Source organism: Thunnus thynnus, chromosome 17 (genome assembly GCF_963924715.1).
Source record: "Thunnus thynnus chromosome 17, fThuThy2.1, whole genome shotgun sequence".
NCBI lineage: Eukaryota > Metazoa > Chordata > Actinopteri > Scombriformes > Scombridae > Thunnus > Thunnus thynnus.
The window spans coordinates 5,405,511-5,425,341 of NC_089533.1; the positions used below are offsets into that span (position 1 = coordinate 5,405,511).

General features: G+C 40.8%; 1 protein-coding gene across 1 annotated transcript in view; it reads left to right on the forward strand.

The window, feature by feature from the left end:
* Positions 1–3,619: 3,619 nt before the first annotated feature.
* Positions 3,620–19,831, forward strand: part of cacng2a (calcium channel, voltage-dependent, gamma subunit 2a) — a 68,865-nt gene continuing 52,653 nt past the window's right edge. The window contains exon 1 of the mRNA XM_067570676.1: positions 3,620–5,035. Within this exon, the coding sequence (XP_067426777.1) occupies positions 4,810–5,035 (226 nt within the window). The 5' untranslated portion in view covers positions 3,620–4,809. The remainder of the gene's footprint in view (positions 5,036–19,831) is intronic.

Consider the following 19,831-nt stretch of genomic DNA (forward strand, 5'->3'; position numbering starts at 1 on the left):
TATGGTTGTATATACTGCATGTGAATGTCTTTGTGTGCATATCAAATCTTTAAATCGTCCTTTATTTACTTGTTTGATTTTTTTACTATAAAAGTCCATATCCTCCGCATAAAATATTTCAGTCTTACATGCTTCAACATGCAGCTACTTGGTGGCTCAGGGATAATAAATGCTGAAGTAAGAGCAACAGAAACCAGGCTGTCCAAACGTGTCTCTGACCAGAGCTCATCCGAGTATCTGACATGCGGCCTCGAGGCCCGAGAGAAACATGATGATGACTTTTTTTCACGAGGAGCCGTCCAACCTGTACAGGCACTCTGACGTCGCTGGTTACATGAACATTTTTCATCCCCATCATCAGAGCTGTGTTTACCGTAGGTCTCAAATTTAAAAAACAAACAAACAAAGATGAACCTTCTCATGACCCGCTGATACAGGTCTGATGATTTTTAGTCTCTGCTCAGAAGCTGTTTAACATTATTGAAAGAAGCTGTAAATATTCCTTATTTCTTGTTGTGTAAAGCATCTTGAAAAGACGTCTATAAATACAAGGAATTTTTATTAGTAGTATTAGTGTTATTTCCCAGAATAAGACATTCATCACTGATATGATGGTGATGTAAATAGCATCCAGTTATGTGTTGAAGTCTCCATCAAGGCACTGAGCTTTTTACCTGCTCACAAAAGTCAATGAAAGAGTAAAATGTTAACTCAATGACTTACATTGATATGGAAAAATCTTTAGCTGTCTGAGAAATTTTCATTTAAAGCTATTGGACAGAGAAAACACAAAAGAGAGTTGAGAGAGTGAAAATCCTCTGAACACATTAAGGTTTCCTGCCAATCAGATGTTTTCCAAAGAAAATTACTTCAGTTTTACATTCTCAGCACGAAATACTGTGTTAATTCAACAGCTGGTTACATTTATTTGTATCAATATTTTTTGGCTTACTTCAATATTTCATTATAAGAGATTTTTAAAGTGCTCATCTAGATATAATTAAGACAAAATACTGAGCTTTGAATAATAATTTGTGTTTGATATAGTTTCTGCAGTAAGACTTTAAGTTCTTAAAATGGCATCTTTACTTTCATTGAAAAATACAGATTCTATTAAAATATTGTTCATTTCAAAAGTTTTACTGCTCGATACAAGACGTCTCCTACTTCACTATAAAGTCCATTCTCAGTGTTTGTGCACTGGAGGCTGCAGGTCGCCACATCACACTTTCGTAAGTTGAATACCGGACAATGATTGGCTCCAAATTAGTTGTGATGTCACAAATCATGCTCTTAGGTACACATGTAAAACTTAGATTTTCAGCGAGCACAAAGAAACTTTCCTGCAAAAATGTGTTTTTCTTCTTGTTCCTTCAGCTCTCTTCTCTGTGCAGAGTTTGTTTTCACACTAATCTGCTGAAGGAGGAAAGTTTCTCTGTGCTCACCTTTAAATCTGAGTTTAAGACGTGTACCTATGAGCAGGATCTGTGACATCATAGCTAGTTTGAAGCCAATCGTGGTCCAGTATGCAACTTACACCGGTGTGATGTGGAAACTTGAAGCCTGCAGTACACAAACACTGAGAATGGACTTTACAGTGAAGTGGGAGACAAACCACTGCAACTTTTGAAATGAGAAATATTTATATATTCATAGATTTTTCAAAGGAGATGTAATTTTAAGAATTCTAAATAATGTAATTGAACTTGTTTGTGGAAAAAAAAACACACAAATTACTATTCGAAGAGTATTTTATACATCTAAAACGTGTCTTGAGGGGATCTTTAAGCTACAACAAGTGTAAATACATACACTTTCTTGTTATTTACTCAGCCTAATGCTCTGAGTAGCTACTGCAAAATGGATGAACCATGTGAACATGGACAGACTGAAAAAACACCCAAGATGTTATCGTTAGGAGGAAATTAAACATGCATGACTAAAGAAAATTGTATTAAACGGTATTTCCTTAAAGTGGGTTTTGGAGCAAGAAGGGCATAAAGGTTAACTGTCTTTGGATTTTGACACGTGGAGAATATTTGACATATTTAGTTGTGATAAAGATATTTGAACAGCAGGAGGCGACAAACTCCACAGAGGGTGAGCAGAGCTTGGAGGGAGCTGTCCTTTCAGCACCACACACAGGAAGCTTACACACTAATTACACAGGACTCCGTCTTATTTTAAATATGTAGCTATATACCGAATGCAACGTTGAGTTCAGAAACCCAAACGCTCCACATGAACTAAGAGTCCGTTCAGCCTCGTCCTCGTTGCTAATTGTCATTCATGAGGAAGTAACATCATCTAATCAGCGCTTGCAGCAGAGAATGACACCATATCTGCCTTTTAAAGCTGCGAGCTGTAGCCTAAAATTGCAGTTATTCATGACAAGATGTGAGATAAGTGCAGCCCGCAAGTCTGGGCAAAAACAAAACAAAAAAAAATGCATTTACTGAGATTACTTCAGGGAAGAGTAGCGGGGGACATGCGTGAGAGACCGCTGCAACAATTGGATCGGACAATAATAAGCAAATAAAAACATAAATCTCAGCCTGTGTGCACAAATGCAATTCAGTAATCATCCATCCATCCATCTAAACACACACACACACACATAAACACACACACACACACACATATAGAGAGAGAGAGAGAGTCCACCATCGCAACACCCCCTCCTTCCGCCCCCCTCCACTCACAGAAACGGAATTAAAAAATCTTTAATATCTTTCCAGCAACGAGCCACCATAGCTGCAGAGCGGAGAGCGCGCGCGCGCACACACACACACACACAACAGACACACACGCGCATAGACACACATACACACACTGTAGGCCTTTTAAACCGTCGCCAGAAAGAAGAAGAAGAAGAAGAAGAAGAAGAAGAAGAGAAACTACCCTGCAGAATTGAGAGCAGCTTCCCTTCACTGACATTACTCATCATCCAAAAAAGAAAAAAAAAAAGAGAGGGGGGAGCGAGGCTAAACTGAATGTACTGAATGTATAGCGCCGCTGACACTGACATCGTGACAACACCAGCTCTGTCTGTGGATCTGTGCAAGTCGCTCTCCTGATTGTGTAATTTTTTTTTTTTTATTTCCTGCAAGCAGCCAAACCTGCAGCGGAGAGCGCAGGAGAGAGAGAGAGAGAGAGAGAGAGAGAGAGAGAGAGAGAGAGAGAGAGAGAGAGAGAGAGAAGAAGAAGAAGAAGAAGAAGAAGAAGAAGAAGAAGAGGAGGAGGAGGGGGAAAAAAGGGGGATTGCAACATTCATCAAAATTTATTTTTCTTCCTATTACATGGCGCAAGGGCTATACAAACGGGACCGTCCTGGGTGTGATACTGCCACGGTGAATTTGGATATCCAAGCAGCAGCAGCAGCAGCAGCAGCATCAGAAGCGGCGGCGGCGGCGGCAGCATCATCCTCCTCCATCCAGGGAAGAAGCATCCTCGGCTGCAGCGGCGCCCACACCGACTCCTCGTCCTCCTCCTGCCGGCTCTATGTCGAGTGATGGTCGGCTTGCCTTGCTGGATGCTCCCCGCTCTCTCCGGATCGTCGACGACCGAACCTCCTCTGACCGCAGACCCCCATTTTCGGCGGAAACCTTCCCAGAGCTATAGGGCTACATATGGAAACTGGGGATCAGAATTTTAGGAAAAAGGAAAATCTAAGCGGTTAATTTCAATTTTATTTTTTATTATTTAGGTTTTTATCGGCTTTCTTTCTATCGGATTTTCTTTTTATGTGTGTGTGCGTGTGTGTTTTTTTAAAAAGAAAAAACAGCCTGCTAATTAATTCATTTATTCGTTGAGCCTTGATTTCCTCATTCCATCGTGTGCAGGGTTGATTTGTGAGAGGAATAATTTGTCTTTAAAACCTCACAATAGCTCCTTATATAAAAAACACACCGAGACTTGCTTTAATTTCCCCGCGACAGGACTTGAATTGGTCCATTTGTTTACTCTTTTCTGCCTCCACTAATATGATAGATTTCCCTGCTGTCCCTCTTTTCCCTCCCCAGTTTATACATCTCCTTGATTTCTTCCCTCTCTGAATAACAAAACATTAGAATAATAATAACAATAGTCTTTAGGATATAGCTATAATTCTGAATTCCTACTACTAGTAAACGCAATGTTATAGCCTCTGACTAAAGTAACTCATTGTAACAGACATATTGAACTGTTGTACTGTAAGCCTGCCATTACTCTTAACCATCTCTTTGCTCCATTTGGGCTCATGTTAATTCAGCTCTTTGCTCAGCTGTAACCTTTACAAGTCAAGAAACAGGTTGCCTAGTTTTTCTCCTTTCTTGCAGGCCTGTAGAGAATAAACCCTGCTTCACTTTGGTTTATCTAACTTCCATTGTTTTGGGGAGGGGGGCTCGGCTCTGCCACTATAGGCTTTAGGACATAATTAATCCTTTATAGCTCAGTGTTGTTAATTCACCTTTTCCTGCTGCAAGTGGCTGTAGTGTAGTGAGGGGCTACATCTGCAGCTGAAGGCCTGCTGAGGTGATCTGCATACCTGAATTTTTCATTTTTCTGGGGGTAGAAAAGTGAGAACAAACAAGAGAGGAGAGTCTTCTCTTCCTCTCTTCCCCCCCATCCAAAAAAAACAAAACATCCTCTTTTTTCTCTTGTTTTGGTCCTCACCCAAACGCAACCATAAGGTTCCTACCGCATCCTCCTCCTCCTTCTTCCCTCTCCTTCCGCTCGAGTATATCCCGTTTTTTCGGTTTGGTTTGGTCCCGCAAATTTTCAAATATTTACTTCCTGTACATCAAGAGGAAAGGGGGTCCCCCTTTCATGGAATGCGGAAACATGGGTCTGTTCGACCGCGGAGTCCAGATGCTGCTGACCACGGTGGGAGCCTTCGCGGCCTTCAGCCTCATGACCATCGCGGTCGGCACGGACTACTGGCTGTACTCCCGCGGCGTCTGCAAGACCAAGTCCATGAGCGAGAACGAGACCAGCAAGAAGAACGAGGAGGTGATGACCCACTCGGGCCTGTGGAGGACTTGCTGCTTGGAAGGTAAGAGTTCAGACCTGAATAACTTTCCCACTCACACATGCAACATGGCAGGTTCACCAGTTCTTCAAGTCTGGTCTTAAAACAACAGTCAGGTGTCTATATGAACTGTGAAAGAGGTTGTGATCATTCCTCCTGTTCATACCGGCTGTTAAAAGATCCTTCAAATGTGTTTTCAGTGTCAGTGATGGAGGCTGAAATCCACAGTGTGTCCACACAGTTATTAAAAGTTGATGTGAAGCTTATATGAGGCTTCAGCAGTCTGAGTTAGTCATATCAAGTGGATATCTGACACATTTACAGTCTTTTTTAGCATCAAATTCCCTCTTTGTGTTTCCCTGTTAAGCTGAGGTGGAAGTATAGTAACAAAAAGAGGGACTTTGGCACTAAAAAGACTGTAACATTGAAAGATATCTACTTGATTTGACTCAGTCGGACGCTGAAGCTTCATATTAGCTTCAGATAAACTTTTAAATACATGTTTGCACAGAAGGAGGACTGTGGATTTTGAAAGGATCTTCTAATGGTCAGTATGAACAGGAGGAATGATTATGGCGAGAAAGATTTCATTGTTCATTTGGGTACCTGACTGTTGTTTTAAGACAGACTTGTGAACCCGTCCTTTAATACCAGTGTCCTCCTGGCAGGTCCCATCACTACTAAAACACACATATTTACTGCTGGATTTTACGCTACTTGTGTACTTTTTCCCCTTCATGCCACTAACAGCGAGGATGCTCCTTATTCCTCTGTTTCCCACATGAAATGCACTGCAAGGTTTGACTGTTTAAAAGCCAGGATGGATACCTATACTGATGGAAAGTGAGCATATATGACCGCATTTTATACTCCTAAACTAGCAGAAATATAAGATTTATGTTTGGGAACCCCCCCCTTCAAGGGGTTGCAAGATAAATCTGCAAGACAAATTTATGTTTGTATGTTTGTATGCTTCATATCTCCAAAAAACGACCCAAGTGACCCAATCTGAGAAGGTTGCTGCACTTACACATTGCTTAATTTTATGGTGACACAAGACAAAAAAAAAAAAAAGGTTGGATACATATAAAACATCACGACTAAAACTCTCCAGTTAAATCCAAAAACTCTTCTTTTAGCAGCAGGGTGAAGCATGTTTCTAGTTGCAGGTTTTTTGTTTTTTTTTTACAGACCGGCAGCCTGAAGCTGTTGCATAAAAGCCTCCCACACCACTCTGGAACAGTTTCTCTCTCGTCAGACATTGGAGATTTAAATAATGAAATAATAACACATTCACAAGCTGCAGTTAGGGAGGAACCTTCATCATATATCAGCCTGATATATTGGCAAACCAATATACTGGTCTAACCCTAATTAAGGGACTCTGCAGGTGGATCTGTCCCTTTAAAGAGAGTCTGGGCCAGCAGTTTGGACAGGGTGTTTATTTTCATGCTGAAGATTTTTATCACGGTTTAACCTGCACAGTAGAGGAGAGAGATGCAGCCTTTTTCTGCTGACCCGCCTGACAACCTTGATAACGGCGTCGGCGTAAACGCTGCCTGTCACGTAACCTTTGACCCGGCTGCGCTCGCTACTTTCTGTCAAACCCATCCTCCCATCCTGAGCGCAGGTTTGAGACAACCTCCGGCGTCTGCCTCACCCACCTCCCGCGTCTGCCCCGTCAAACGGAGGCCGGCGTTGTTTCCTGTCATGCCCCAGCGGAGGCGTCGGGCGCTGACTTGGGAGTGCGGCACTGTAACCTTGTGAGGGCACAGAGCGTTACAAATCTGCTCATCTTCTTAGCTGTGAGATCCTGAAAGGCCGCGGCGGCGTCTGACTTCATGCTCCTCCGGCTCCTGTGACAAGCAGCCAGACTCCGTTCGAAGCTTCATATCGAGGAAATGTTTGAAGTAACAAATCCAATTTAAGTATTATCTCGTAATTGACGGATGGATCGTGTGTATCAAACTCCTGATGATGATGATGGGACAACACTGATTCGTTTATATTTGACCCAGACTGGTAACTGGAGGACACATACGACAGCTATCAGATGTGTTTCAAGTCAAAGTTTCTCTTGTCACAGCCATAAAACCTGCAGGGCTCTGTCTATTTAATGTCATCAGCATCAGATATGTTTCACATTACAATCTTGAGATTTGGAGTAAACTCTGTCACTTTAGTGCTGTGATCGTTAGAGACGAAACAGTTGTTTGAAAGGCAACTATTTTGATAATCGATTCATCATTTTTCAAGCAAAAAAGTCAAAATCCAGCTTCTCAAATGTGACAATTTTCCGTTTATTTATCACACATGACAGTAAATTGAACATTTTAAGGTTTTTGTGCTGTTAGTCCTTCAAAACTAAGGCTGCAACTAATGATTATTTTCATTATTAATTATAATCGATTAGTTGTTGGGTCCATAAATGTCAGAAAGTCAGAAAGCCCAAAGTGACGTCCTCAAATGTCTTGTTTTGTCCACAACCCAAAGATATTCAGTTATCTATCAGTTATCAGCTATCAGTTGTTTTCTAAAAAGATGACTCATAACGATTGATCAAATATCAAAGCAGTTGGCTAAATAATTGTCAACCGACTAATCAATTAATTGACTAATTGTTGCAGCTGTAGTCAACCAAGCAAATCGAAGATGTAGCTGAAAAACTGCCATTTTTTCACGACTTTTGAGCTTTTTATTGACTAAACAATTAATTGAGAAAATAATCAGCAGATGAATCAATAATGAAAACAAGTGTCATAAGTGCATCTCAGGTTCCGCCTGCAGAAACCTTCAAGAGACACTGAAGTTTTAACATATCAGATCAGCTTTGGAGCTCATGTACATCCAGTGTGCCTTTAGTTAGGTATCAAACCTCAATAGTTTGTGATCAATTCTGATCAATATCAATATCTGTCTGATACCAAGAGCTGGCTCTGAACGCTTGATCAGATTCTTTGATCAGTTCTTTGATGAATTTAATCAAAGTATTTGAGACTTTTGGCTTCACCTGTGAAATGAGAGAAAAAGTAAGTTGTTGAAAATAGTTTCAATTTACACTCAAACTGAAATTCAAATACCCAGTTGGCATTTTGTTCTGATGACGGCGTTTACACCTCAGCTGTTCCTGAGAAGCTGCTCAGGTGTCAACAACATAAAAAAAAATAAACAAACTGTGATTTTTGTGAGCTGAATCCAGATGTGTGTGCGTGTAAGTTTGCGAAGTCGACGTGAGGTGTTTCTGGGGGGAAAAAAGAGCTTCGTTATTCTTACCTGGATAGATAAAAAAAAAAGAGATAAAAACCAAATGCTGATACACTGCTGTTGTGTGTAAATGGCTCCTACAATTATTACATTAATGCACATAGGATTAATCACAGCTGGAGTGTAATTGTGACAGTGACTGGCCTTTATCCCTGCCAGGCCATTATTTAATTGGCAAACAAAACGGCACAGAGTCAAGATGAGATCAAAACATTGCACTCTTGGCTCAGTGTGTCGCTGCTCCGAGTGGCACTGTGTCGCTTTTGTATCGGCACAATAAGCCTCTTCCTTTGAATCCAGGATCAAAATGGCAGGAAATAAACCCAGATTTGTCATCTGTGATTCATGAATGATCCACCCGGCCCAGAAGAGGCAAGGGAGTGGAAAAAAAGGGGGCCACCGCATTTACTTACCGGGGTCAGATTCATTTAAATTCTAATTCAAATGACTTCCTGCTCAGGAAATTGGGTCTTAAAAAGCGAGTACATTTAATTATAGGTAGTTTGAACATTTTAAACTAAAATCAGGGAGGGAGGGAAGGGGGAGGGAGGGCGGGGGGGAGTATTGAAAAATAGAAAAGTACAGAGCCGGATGCAGCTGGAGGGAGGCAGAGATCAGCAGGCTGCTCGCTGCAAAAAAAAACCCAGCCGTGTTTCAACACAGACTCTTCACACAGTCAGGAGGAGTGATATCAAGTTTAACATTTCAGATGTTAATTAGGCTACGGTTTGCAGGCTCGGCTCGATCATTTTCAAAGTGCCAAGATGACTAGTATTCATCTTGGTAAATGAAGTCTTATTGGTAATCAAGGCAGCGAGCGAGAGGCTGCGAACGGTAGAAGTAATAATCTCCGCGTCCGTATCGCAGCAGAGAACACAGACTGTGGTTTGGCAGCGCAGGCCCACACATCCAGCTCACAGAGTGGACACAGGTGGGCGAGGGTTTGTGTTTGTATAACCAGCTCCCGGAAAAGGAGAACCTGTGAAAAAGCAAAATGGGAATACCCACACTGGGTGCTTCAACACCTCGACCTCACAGCTTCACTCGCTGCTCGTCAGAGAAACACAATAGTCTCACTTGTAGAGAAGGAAAGGATTTGTGTATGTGCAGTTTACTGATCACATCTTTTATTATGCTGAAAACCTTTTCTGCTTTTGTAAAGTACAATATCAATAATTCAAACAATAATTGTTTGTTCTTAAAAATGTGAGAAAATGTCGATCGCTGTTTCCCAAAGCCAAAGATGTAACCTAAAATGTTTTGTTTTGTCCTGAACAACACACAAATTACTCAGTTTACTATTATGGAGGACTAAAGAAACCAGGAAGTATTCACATTCAAGAAGCTGGAATCAAAGAATTTTGGCATTTATTAAGAGGCTTTATAAACAAACAATAGTTATAGAAAAAACAGTCACAAACGAAGTGTTCAGACCAGGCTGAAGCCCTGGATTTTGACTTGCAGGCAGCATTTCTAAAAATGTTCATCTCAACTTTGGAACTTTGAGCATGTTTAACATCCGACATCATGACAGTATATAAATAACCTTTAAGACATCCTTCATAATGTCCTCCTTCTGTGCAAAAATGCAGTCAGAAGTTTATTTGAAGCTAATATGAAGCTTCAGCCTTCCAATTCAGTCAAATCAAGTAGATATCTTTCAACATCACAGTCTTTTTAGCACCCAGTTCTCACTTTTTGTTACCATCTTTCCACCTCAGCACAACAGGGCAACACTGTCCAAGGAAACAAAGACGACTGTGGACTCAAAGTGCATTTGAAAGGGATCTCTTAATAGCCAGTATAAACAGGAGGAATGATCACAGCGAGAAAAACATGTTTCATTGTTCATTTGGGCTCCTGACTGTCGGTTTAAGACAGACTTCCCTCCGCCAGATTTGAGGAGTCAGACGGCAGCTCTGACCACTTCCAACCCTTCTTCATCTAACTATGATCTAAATCTGCATCCAGCGTATTCGTCCTCTGCTTTTGATGTTGTTAAATCTTGTGAAAGTATGTAATGAAATCTTGAAACGGTATTAAAAGTTCAGATGTGGCTGCAGACAGCGTGGCTGCAGAGGTTTATAGGACTGGTGAGGCATGAGCACATAACATGTGTGTTGCTGATGAATTGGGCCCCTTGAGGCTGGCGCTCCTCCATCCTATCTGGGACGTCTGTAAGAGCCGCCACCGCCGCCGCCCCTGAGCTCTCAGCCAGGTGCACAGTGCTGCATTCGCTGCTAATCTGAGGCATTCATCTTCATTACAGCGCCGCCCTCAGGCTCCACGGTGGCTATAGGATGAGCGAGACAGAGTCAGGGAGGCGTGGGAGAGAAACGGTGGACTATGTGATGAAGGAGGGCCACCATGGTGTCTGATGTTTTGTCCTTTATTACCTGTTATATGAAGCTACGTGTCTGTTAAGGTTCATAATTCATCTCTTGGTGCTTGTCCTTCCCCCTCGCTGTGTTCATACACAAGGACCTAAACTATGTGCAGTGCAAATTCCTGCATATTAATAGTGCACATTAGAGCTGCAACGATTAATCGATTACTATTATACTATTGTAACTATTTTGATTAATTGATCAATCTTTTGTCATTTCTTTGTAATAAAAACACCAAATATTTGTTGGTTCCAGGACAAGACATTTGATGGCATCACCTTTTTTGCAAAAAGTTAATAAACATGTTATGATAAAACTAGAGCTGCAATGATTAGTTGATTAATCTTAAATTAATTAGTCGATTAACAGAAAAATAATCTCCAACCATTGTGATGACTGGTTAATTGTCATTTTTTAAAGAAAAAAACCCAAAACAAAAAGTTTCAGCTTCTTAAATTTGAATATTTTCTGGTTTATTTGGTCTTGATAGTAAACTGAATATTTTTGGACTACTGGTTGGGAGAAAAAGAATTGTCTAATTCAATAACTGCACCTCATATGTCCTCTGCAAGCAATATATAATAAATAAGAAATATATAAAAGAAATATGAAATAAATAAGGTTAGACAAAGTGAGAGATCAGGCTATGTATGCCCCTCCAAGCACCACCAATCAGATGCTCATAAGGCAGTCTATATGTAGCCTGAGAGGTAAAACTCAGGGCAAAGAGAGTCACACTGCTGCTCATAAAACCTTTTGCCGTGAGCGCACCGTTAAAGGCAGCATATATGAACATTTCTTCATATTTGTCAACTTAGAGCGTCTCTCATTTGATGATCTGCTAGTAAGAGTTCACTCTTTTGAGAGATTTGAGTAAAACTTCAACAGTTACCCGGGATTTTTACCTCCCCAGTGGACGTTATGACCCCAAGGAGAAAAAAAAATCAATAATAGATGAAAAATGTTTGCTTACAGCGTAACAGCAAAACATTTACTCATTGGTGTATTTCTGCTTTAGACTGTAGTTTTAAATGTGTGTTTTTAGTCATTTCAAGTCTTTCCTTTTACTGTTTTCTTCACCCAACAGAGATTATTTTGGAAAATTTGCTTTCCTTGCTTTACTAAAATGGCAACCACTTCAGTATGGCCTCCCACAGTTCCTGTCAATCACCGCAGATCACAGTTCACGCATTCTGCCTCATGATTTTATGTATAAGCACGTGGGAGTATCAATGTAGTGTACATTCATGCATTTGAAAACACATGTGGGAGTATGTTGTGTGTGTGTGTGTGTGTGTGTGTGTGTGTGTGTGTGTACATAAACATGTTTGAATGTTTGTGACTGTGTGTTTAGCAGAGAGGCGGGATGATGTGAGACAGGCCGCAGAAAAAAAAAAAAAAAAAAGCAGATAGCAGAGCGGAGCGGCGCAGAAGAGCGGGATTAGTCTCATAGTCCAATCAGATAAGGATTACCCAGCTGGAGTATGCCCACCCAGGCTAATATCCCGGCCCTAAATTGGCATTACACCGTATTATGACATCATTGCTTGCATCGTTGTTTGATTGCCATGGCATCAGCTAATGGTGATCCTTTAAATAAACAAATAAACAAAACGACACTGTACATCCAGCTGCATGGGGCCGGATTAGACAGAAGCTGAGAGCAGCGTGGATAAAAGACGTATTCATTGGCCACGCAGCCACTTGTTGAAGTGAACCTTGAGCTGTTTTTGCTGTTTAATTCAGGATAGCATCGCTACACCGGGACGCCTCTCCTCTCAGCTGATAGCAGCCTGTGTAAAGTGACTGGGCTCTATTGCTACTGCACTGTCACTCTGCCCTGCAGCCGGCGATGGATGGGGTTCATTTTGCCCTCGCCCGCCTTTCATTGGAGCTCCGTTGAGACTGCAGACAGTCACTGCCGAACGCGACTGTTTTATTGGTCTCCACCTTGCCCTCTCTATTGCCCACTAAGGCCAAATTACAGGCTAGACATTACTGGATTAGTTTGAGGCTGGAGACGGTCAGGACAGTGCAGGACTTTGGCCTTTGGGTTGTGTTACTGTTGCAATTTGTTATAATTCTTCACTTAGCATCAACTGGTAGCAAGATATCAGTGTAGAGTTCATTGATTATGTTTTGGTGTTTTCCAGTACTTTCAGGGGCTTCTAATCTCAATTCCTTTCATGCTCGATTCGCTGTTTTGACCAATTTTGCAGGACTGAAACATATTTTTAAGCAAACAGGTTCTGACTGTCAGTGCGAGATGCTTCTACTAAGCAGATCACATCCAGTTTAATAATCAGTTTGAGTACAGACTGAGCAAAAAGGTTGTGTTTCTTTACAAAACATCAGTCTGATATCTGCAGACTGCAGCTAGCTAGTGTTGGTTACCTGGCAGGTAGGAACAAACTGAACAAAGCAGAAACTGTTTGACTCCCGGCGTTTCGACTCTCGTAACCAGAGATGAAACCTCGTCAACAAACACGAACCGAGAGTTCAGATCAGCGTGCAGATTCATTATCAGTCTGTCGTTCTTGTAGTCTGTCGTAGCAGCTATCATCTACATTACTTTTTGACTAAAAACGACCTTTTTTTACTTATTGTAATAACTAGATTTTCACAATTGAGACATCTTACACATTGTGCAAAAACAAAAATTCAAATTAATCAAATTCATTCAAGAAATCACCCGGCCCTACTGTTTCAGTCCTCAGACCTTCATCAGGAAATGTTTCTGAACATTAAATTTCCTGATGAAGGAGTGAAACATTGTTAATAAAGTGAGTGCAAGTGATTGACAGCGTGCAGGTTTTTTAGGTCCTTTCAGTGGTGTAGGTTTAGAGTTGCCGCTGTGGGAAAGGCGTCCAGCCATAGCAACAGAAAAAAAAAAAGAAAATTTGCTTGAGTAAAAACACATTAGAATATTACAACAGTGTAAATCACTGCATTTGAACATTTTGTTCATGTCTGAATCTGATCCAAACCTTCATGCCACAGCGGGTCAGTACAGTACTAGACTGTACAAAATATTAGAGGAAAACCATCTGGATCATAAAAAAGGTGTTGTGGATGTCCGGGACCAGGATAGGTGAGGTGTAACACAACAGAAAAATATTTGCAACAATGCAAATATGACTCAGCCACCTGGACGACTGTATGTCCGTTCTCATGTCTTGTCATCGTTTTGAAGTCAAGTCAGGTCAGTTTTATTTTCTGTATATAGACCAATATGACAAATTTGCCTCAGGGGGCTTCACAATCTGTACAACACACAGCACCTTCTATCCTTAGACCCTCAAATCGGATGACAAAAAGCTCCTTTAACAGGAGAAAAATGGAAGAAACCTCAGGAAGAGCAACAGAGGAGGGATCCCTCTTCCAGGACGGACAGACATCTAATCGATTTTGTTTACAAAATAGACCAAAATAGCAAAATGACAAAAAACCAGGATGACAAAATTATAGATAGATTGTAAACATATATGAAACAAAGGCATGTATAAAAATGAGCTTTAAAAAAATATATTCTAAAAAATACATGGCGTTGATATTACATCACCAGCTCCTCACAAAGCCAGAAAAAGCTGGATTGCTGAACAAGAAAACACCCAAATGCATTAATCATCAGCGTTAGCACCGGACATATTGATCCTTTCAAAATAGAAGTTTGAGAGGTAGAAGAGACACTGTTATCATCTTCCTCTTTGTATTTTAACAGCGGTGTTTCGGTAGCTTTGTGAAGCAGCTTTCGGCCGTCCTGACTGAGTCTCTGAGATGAGATGGACAGTAGACGGGGTGTGATGGCGCGGTAATTGGTTTAGCGTATGATTAATGGCTCCGATGGCTTTGATCGATGGGAGACGCGCTGTAAACTTCGGTGGCACTCTCCCATAAATGCTGTCACTCGCTCTGCGTGGAGACTCCCCCCCACCCCTCCAGTTCAGAGACTGAGGATGTCAGCTATAAATTAGAAAAAAATAGAAATAACAGAACAAACATTAAAAATGGGGACACACATCAAAGAGAAGCAGCATCTCACTCACTACATAATAATTATCCCATCTGACCCCCGACACCTTGTCATCATCACAGCCTGCTCTGCTGCTTGTATGTGTGTGTGTGTGTGCATGTTTGTGTGTTTGTGCCTCCAGCCTTGATTTACACATGTTATTTTTAGCAGCAGTTGGTACTGTTGGGTGGGGTCTATCTTTATCCTACATGACCAGAGAACAAATCAATATAAAACATACCCTGGGCTAGTCTCTGTGTAAGCATACTGTGAGTGAGTGCTGGCTGGAGTGGCCGTGGCGCCCAAAACACACACAGTCCAGCATGAAGGAGCAAGAAACAGCATTTCCAATCTGTCTGTAAGTCAACATCTCCACATCCATTTAAAACAGGATGTTAACATAATTCTGTTTAAATACATGGAGAAATTAAATACATAACCTATGTTTTTAAACCACTTTTAATCATCCCTCTTGGCAGTCAAAAATAATGCCAACATGTTTTTTTAATGTATTGTTAGTAGTTTTATATTATTAGAATGAAGAAAAAAGTTCATCAAGCTGTTTGATTGACATTAGCTGGCAGATTAATGGTGTTACAAAGTACTGAACGGAGACAAAGTCAACAAACTGCTGTAGCTACAAGTCGTAGACAGATAGTGTGTCGCTAACACGGATTTCGAAGAGCAAACCAGCATCTAGTTTACATGCCGTCTGATGTGCTGCAGCTGAGCCTAGCTTGCTAACTGACGTTAGCGGTGCGCTTTTCCCCAATGAATGTTGGTTTGGTGGCTCGTTGAACAAGCTCAGCTGCAGGCCAAGACATGCGTTCGTGTTTGTAAGTTATATAAGAAAGAGACTTTAGCAGGAAAGCTAATGTGGGTTGTTGTTCAGAGTCTGTGGCTCTTGTGTTGTGTAGCAGGATGCAATCAGGCTCAGTGTGACCGTCTGCTCTGCCGCTTTATTCAGAATTTGATTTGCTGTTTCAAAATTAGGGCTCCAGCTACGTAGACGGATGGCAGAACGGTATTTAATTGAAGTAATGTAAAACTAGGCGCACCATCATGAAATCAAAGAATTTTAAGTATAAATTTCTCCCATTTGGTTTTGGATTTTTTCTCTATATAAAAATACAATCGTAGTTGGATTTCACTTCTTTTTCTCATTCTTTACTTGAAATATAAACTTCTCAATACATCCGTACATGTCCAAGCCCAAATTTGACCCAAAATGAATATTAATAACAACCCATAGATCAACACCAGCAACAAAGTTAGCAACAAAAGCTATGGAACGGATGGCTGTTTGTGGGCATGTGTGAATGACGTTAGTTCAATGGGAAAGTAGAGGTAACTTTGCAAACAAAGCATTAATAGCAGACTAAAGCCCTGAGTTTTGACTTGCAGGCAGCATTTTTACATACATCAACGTCAATTTTTGGAATTTTTACCATATTTAACATAGACATCCGATATAATAACAGTATATAAATGACAGACAATCACTAAAAGCATGTTGTACCCCCTTTGACAGTCTTTTTTCAATTTTCTGTCAATACAAGTTGACAGAGCTTTTCAAGCCCCTCTAGTGCACAGAGGTCAGAGGTCAAGAGCAAAAGCAGTGACAAACCGTTTTCCAACACAAGCATCATTTTTAATGTGCTCTCAGCTACTGTTTATCAAGCAAATGTTGTCCCCTTGAAAATGTAAAGTTTCCATGTTAAAGTGGCTTGAATAACCACTCGATTTTCAGTGAGATTGCACTTTGATTACATAGAATTGATCCTCTTACAATGAAAGTGTAATTACCAGCAGGGCAATCTCTGATTCCATCGCAGCAGAGCTCCTCTCCGTTCCACTTCACTGGCCGTATCCTTAAGCTGTGGAAACATCCCAAATAGACCCTGTAGTAAATGATAATTAACTGCAGATACAATCCATTCATTTTAAGGAGGTGCGATTCACTCCTTTTTTTTTCTGCAATGGCACTGAGAAAGTACGGCAATCTGCCTTTTGATTAATTGGTGGTGTCCGTGGTGCAGTTCATTTGCAATCTATTACACCGTATTTGCTTTGTGTCAGAACGCAGCCCAAACACACTGCATCATCTCCGAGCGGGAGGAAGGGACGGGGCAGAGTTGGAGTCTGTTTGGTGGCGTTACCTCTGCTGAATGTGTGACTGCTGCCGATAATGATAATGGTAATAACGACGATAATAACGGTAATGATTGTGTAATGGATATATCAGGGTGGTAAGAATCACTACTTGTTTTTGTCTTGTTTAAAGGGCCAGTTCACCCAAATTCCCCAAAACACATAATTGCTCACTCACTTCAAGTGCAGTTTAATTTGGGGCTATTTCTCACATTGAAGGGTTTTCTTCTAAACCAGAAGTCCCAATGAAACTGTCTCAGGACATTGTTTCTATAAAGACGCAGCTTGACAAGCTTGGGGATTGGCGTTGTGCTGACGATGGTCCTTTGATTGAAGCCTTCACTTTTTGGCTGTCACTTTTTTTCACATGAAATAAATTCAATGTGTGCAGTCAATCACTTCAGGAAATGGGACTGTTGTTTTTGGCTGCACCATCTTTTGAAAAGCCTGGATTGAAGAGCACTAACCTTGTTATTGTTCTTAATCTTGTGGAGCTGAAACAATGAGTCAATTAATCAGTTGACAGAAAATTGGCCCAAAATCCACTGGTTACAGCTTTTCAAATACAGTTATTTTCTGGTTTTCTTAATCTTCCCCAATAGTAAACTGAATATCTTTGGGTTTTGGGGCTGTTGGTCGGACAAAACAAGACATTTGAAGGTGTGGGAAGTTCTGGGAAATTTGATTGACATTTATCAATATTTGACATTCTACAGATGAGAATGTAAACCAGGAATATAATTGGTAGATTATTAAATATGGGAAATAATCATTAGCTGCAGCCCTGTGTGAAAACATTAAAGTCATGTTTGTTGTTTTCATGCGTACCCCAGAAAGAATAGCTGCTGTGATGCAGTAGCTAATAAACAAAACAAAAAAACAAACAGAATTAGTTTCAGAGAGGAGACAGAGATGTTCCCACCTCTGAAAAACACTCTTAGCACCCAGTGGGAGAGCTGCTGACAGCTCTGCGACCATCGCGAAAGCCAAACTCCACTCTAGACTCTCCGGTCTGGATCGAGGCGGGAGGAGGGCTGAAGGTTCCTGTAGCCGGACTGTGGGTCACCGCAGGAGAACAGAGGAGGACGGCTGGAGGTAACGCCAGCAGGGCAGTCTGAGCATGACAGATGGAGGAGTGAGCACAGGGCAAACATAGAGGGCAAGAGGGAAGGAAACAGATCTACAGTAATGTTACACAGTCAGTCTGAGAGGATGAAGGTGATCCGGTCCAGATGGCTCAGGATACTATAGGTGTGTATCTGTATTTGAAGTACATATACAAGGCTCTATGGTGTGTTTAGAGATCAGATGTTGTTGGTGTTTGACATCCAATATGATTGATTTGTTTTCTGTGCAGCAATGCAAAGAAACTAGACAGCGTTGTAACTGCAGACAGTTGATCTAAACAAATTGATTTTTTTTTTTTTTTTTGCACTGCAGGACAGACAAGTTTGCTCCTTCTCACCTTTTTTTAAAGGAGACATATCAAGCACATTTCCAGGTCTATATTTATCTTTTGGGGCTCTACTGTAATATGTTTGCATGATTTATAGTTCAAAAACCTCCTTATTTATCTTATACTGGCTCTTTATGCAGCTCCTCAGTTCAGCCTCTGTCTGAAACAGGCTGTTTTCACTCGTTCAGGCCCGCCTCACTTCTTTTTCCTGTTCGTTACTCAAAATAAAGCTTCTCAAATGCATTCATACAAGTTCAAGCCTGAATTTAATCCATAATATCAGAGTGGACAATGTGAACAACCCGTGGAACGACATAGCAACAAAGGATATGAAGGAGGAAGTAGAGGTAGCATTGCAAACAAATGTTCAGAGCAGACTGAAGCCCTGGTTTTTGACTTTCAGGCAGCATTTTTACATAACGTTCACCTCAAGTTTTGGCTCTTTGACCATGTTTAACATAGATATCCAACATTAAAACGGTATAAAAACAGAAAATCACAAAAAGCATTGTATGTGCCCTTAAAAGAATTATTAAAAATGTGAAAAATCATTTCACCAGCATACACTCAACATGGAAAAGACGCAGAACTGAAGATACAAGGCTCGTCATTTTCTTTTTTCCATCATAAAACACCTTTTATTTAAAAAAAAAAATGAAAGCAGCAAACCTGTTTGACACTTATCACCGCAGTTACAAAATACTGCAACTAATACTGCATAAAATGATGAGAAAATTGGGTAAAAACTGCAAAAAAGCTGCTGTTTGTACACCCCTCCATCTCCAAATCATTGAAAAACAATAACTGCTTAAAAGTATTTACGCCACAAATGATATTTCATATTTTTTTCTGAATTATATTTTTGTATTATAGACATTTTTACCCACTTTATTATATTGGTGAAATAAAATAAATAATAAGTCACTCTTGTTATCAGTTGTTTTTTTGGACTTCAGAGGTGTGGCTCGTCCTTTGAGGCATCAAACTGTCCTTTGTGCCTGTCTGTCTGTCTCTGGAGACGTCAGAGCTGTCTGTCAGAGTGATGTGCTCAGATGGTCGTGTTTACCGCGCTCCAGAGTGCAGTCGACGGGGCTGGCAGACCCCACTGTCACAGCAAATGGTGCTGTTGGGAAAACAAACAGTTGTAATGAGACTATACGTCAAATGAGACCGCTTCAATCCAAAATACGAGATATAAAGAAAGAGAAAAGGTTGTGTCAGGAGTTCATTGTCGAGGTCAGTCTATAAGAGCAGCGGAAGTCCAACCGAATTTTGTTTCCGTTTGCCTTCGTTTAAAGTCTGAATGACTGAGCTGCACAATCAAAAAACTGTATTGTTGTTTCAGCAAATGTTAAATGCCACCTAACTTTAATTGATTTAGATGCTGTTTGTTCACTCACTCAAATGTCTACCTAGAGCAGCTTGATAGAGCGAGTTGGGTGCTCAACCTGAAGGATGATGATTTAATAGGCTTCCTACAGGAAATTATGTAAACCTGGTGTCTGGGAAAGGCTGACACTCGATTATTCATGTCTGTGGAGGTACATACT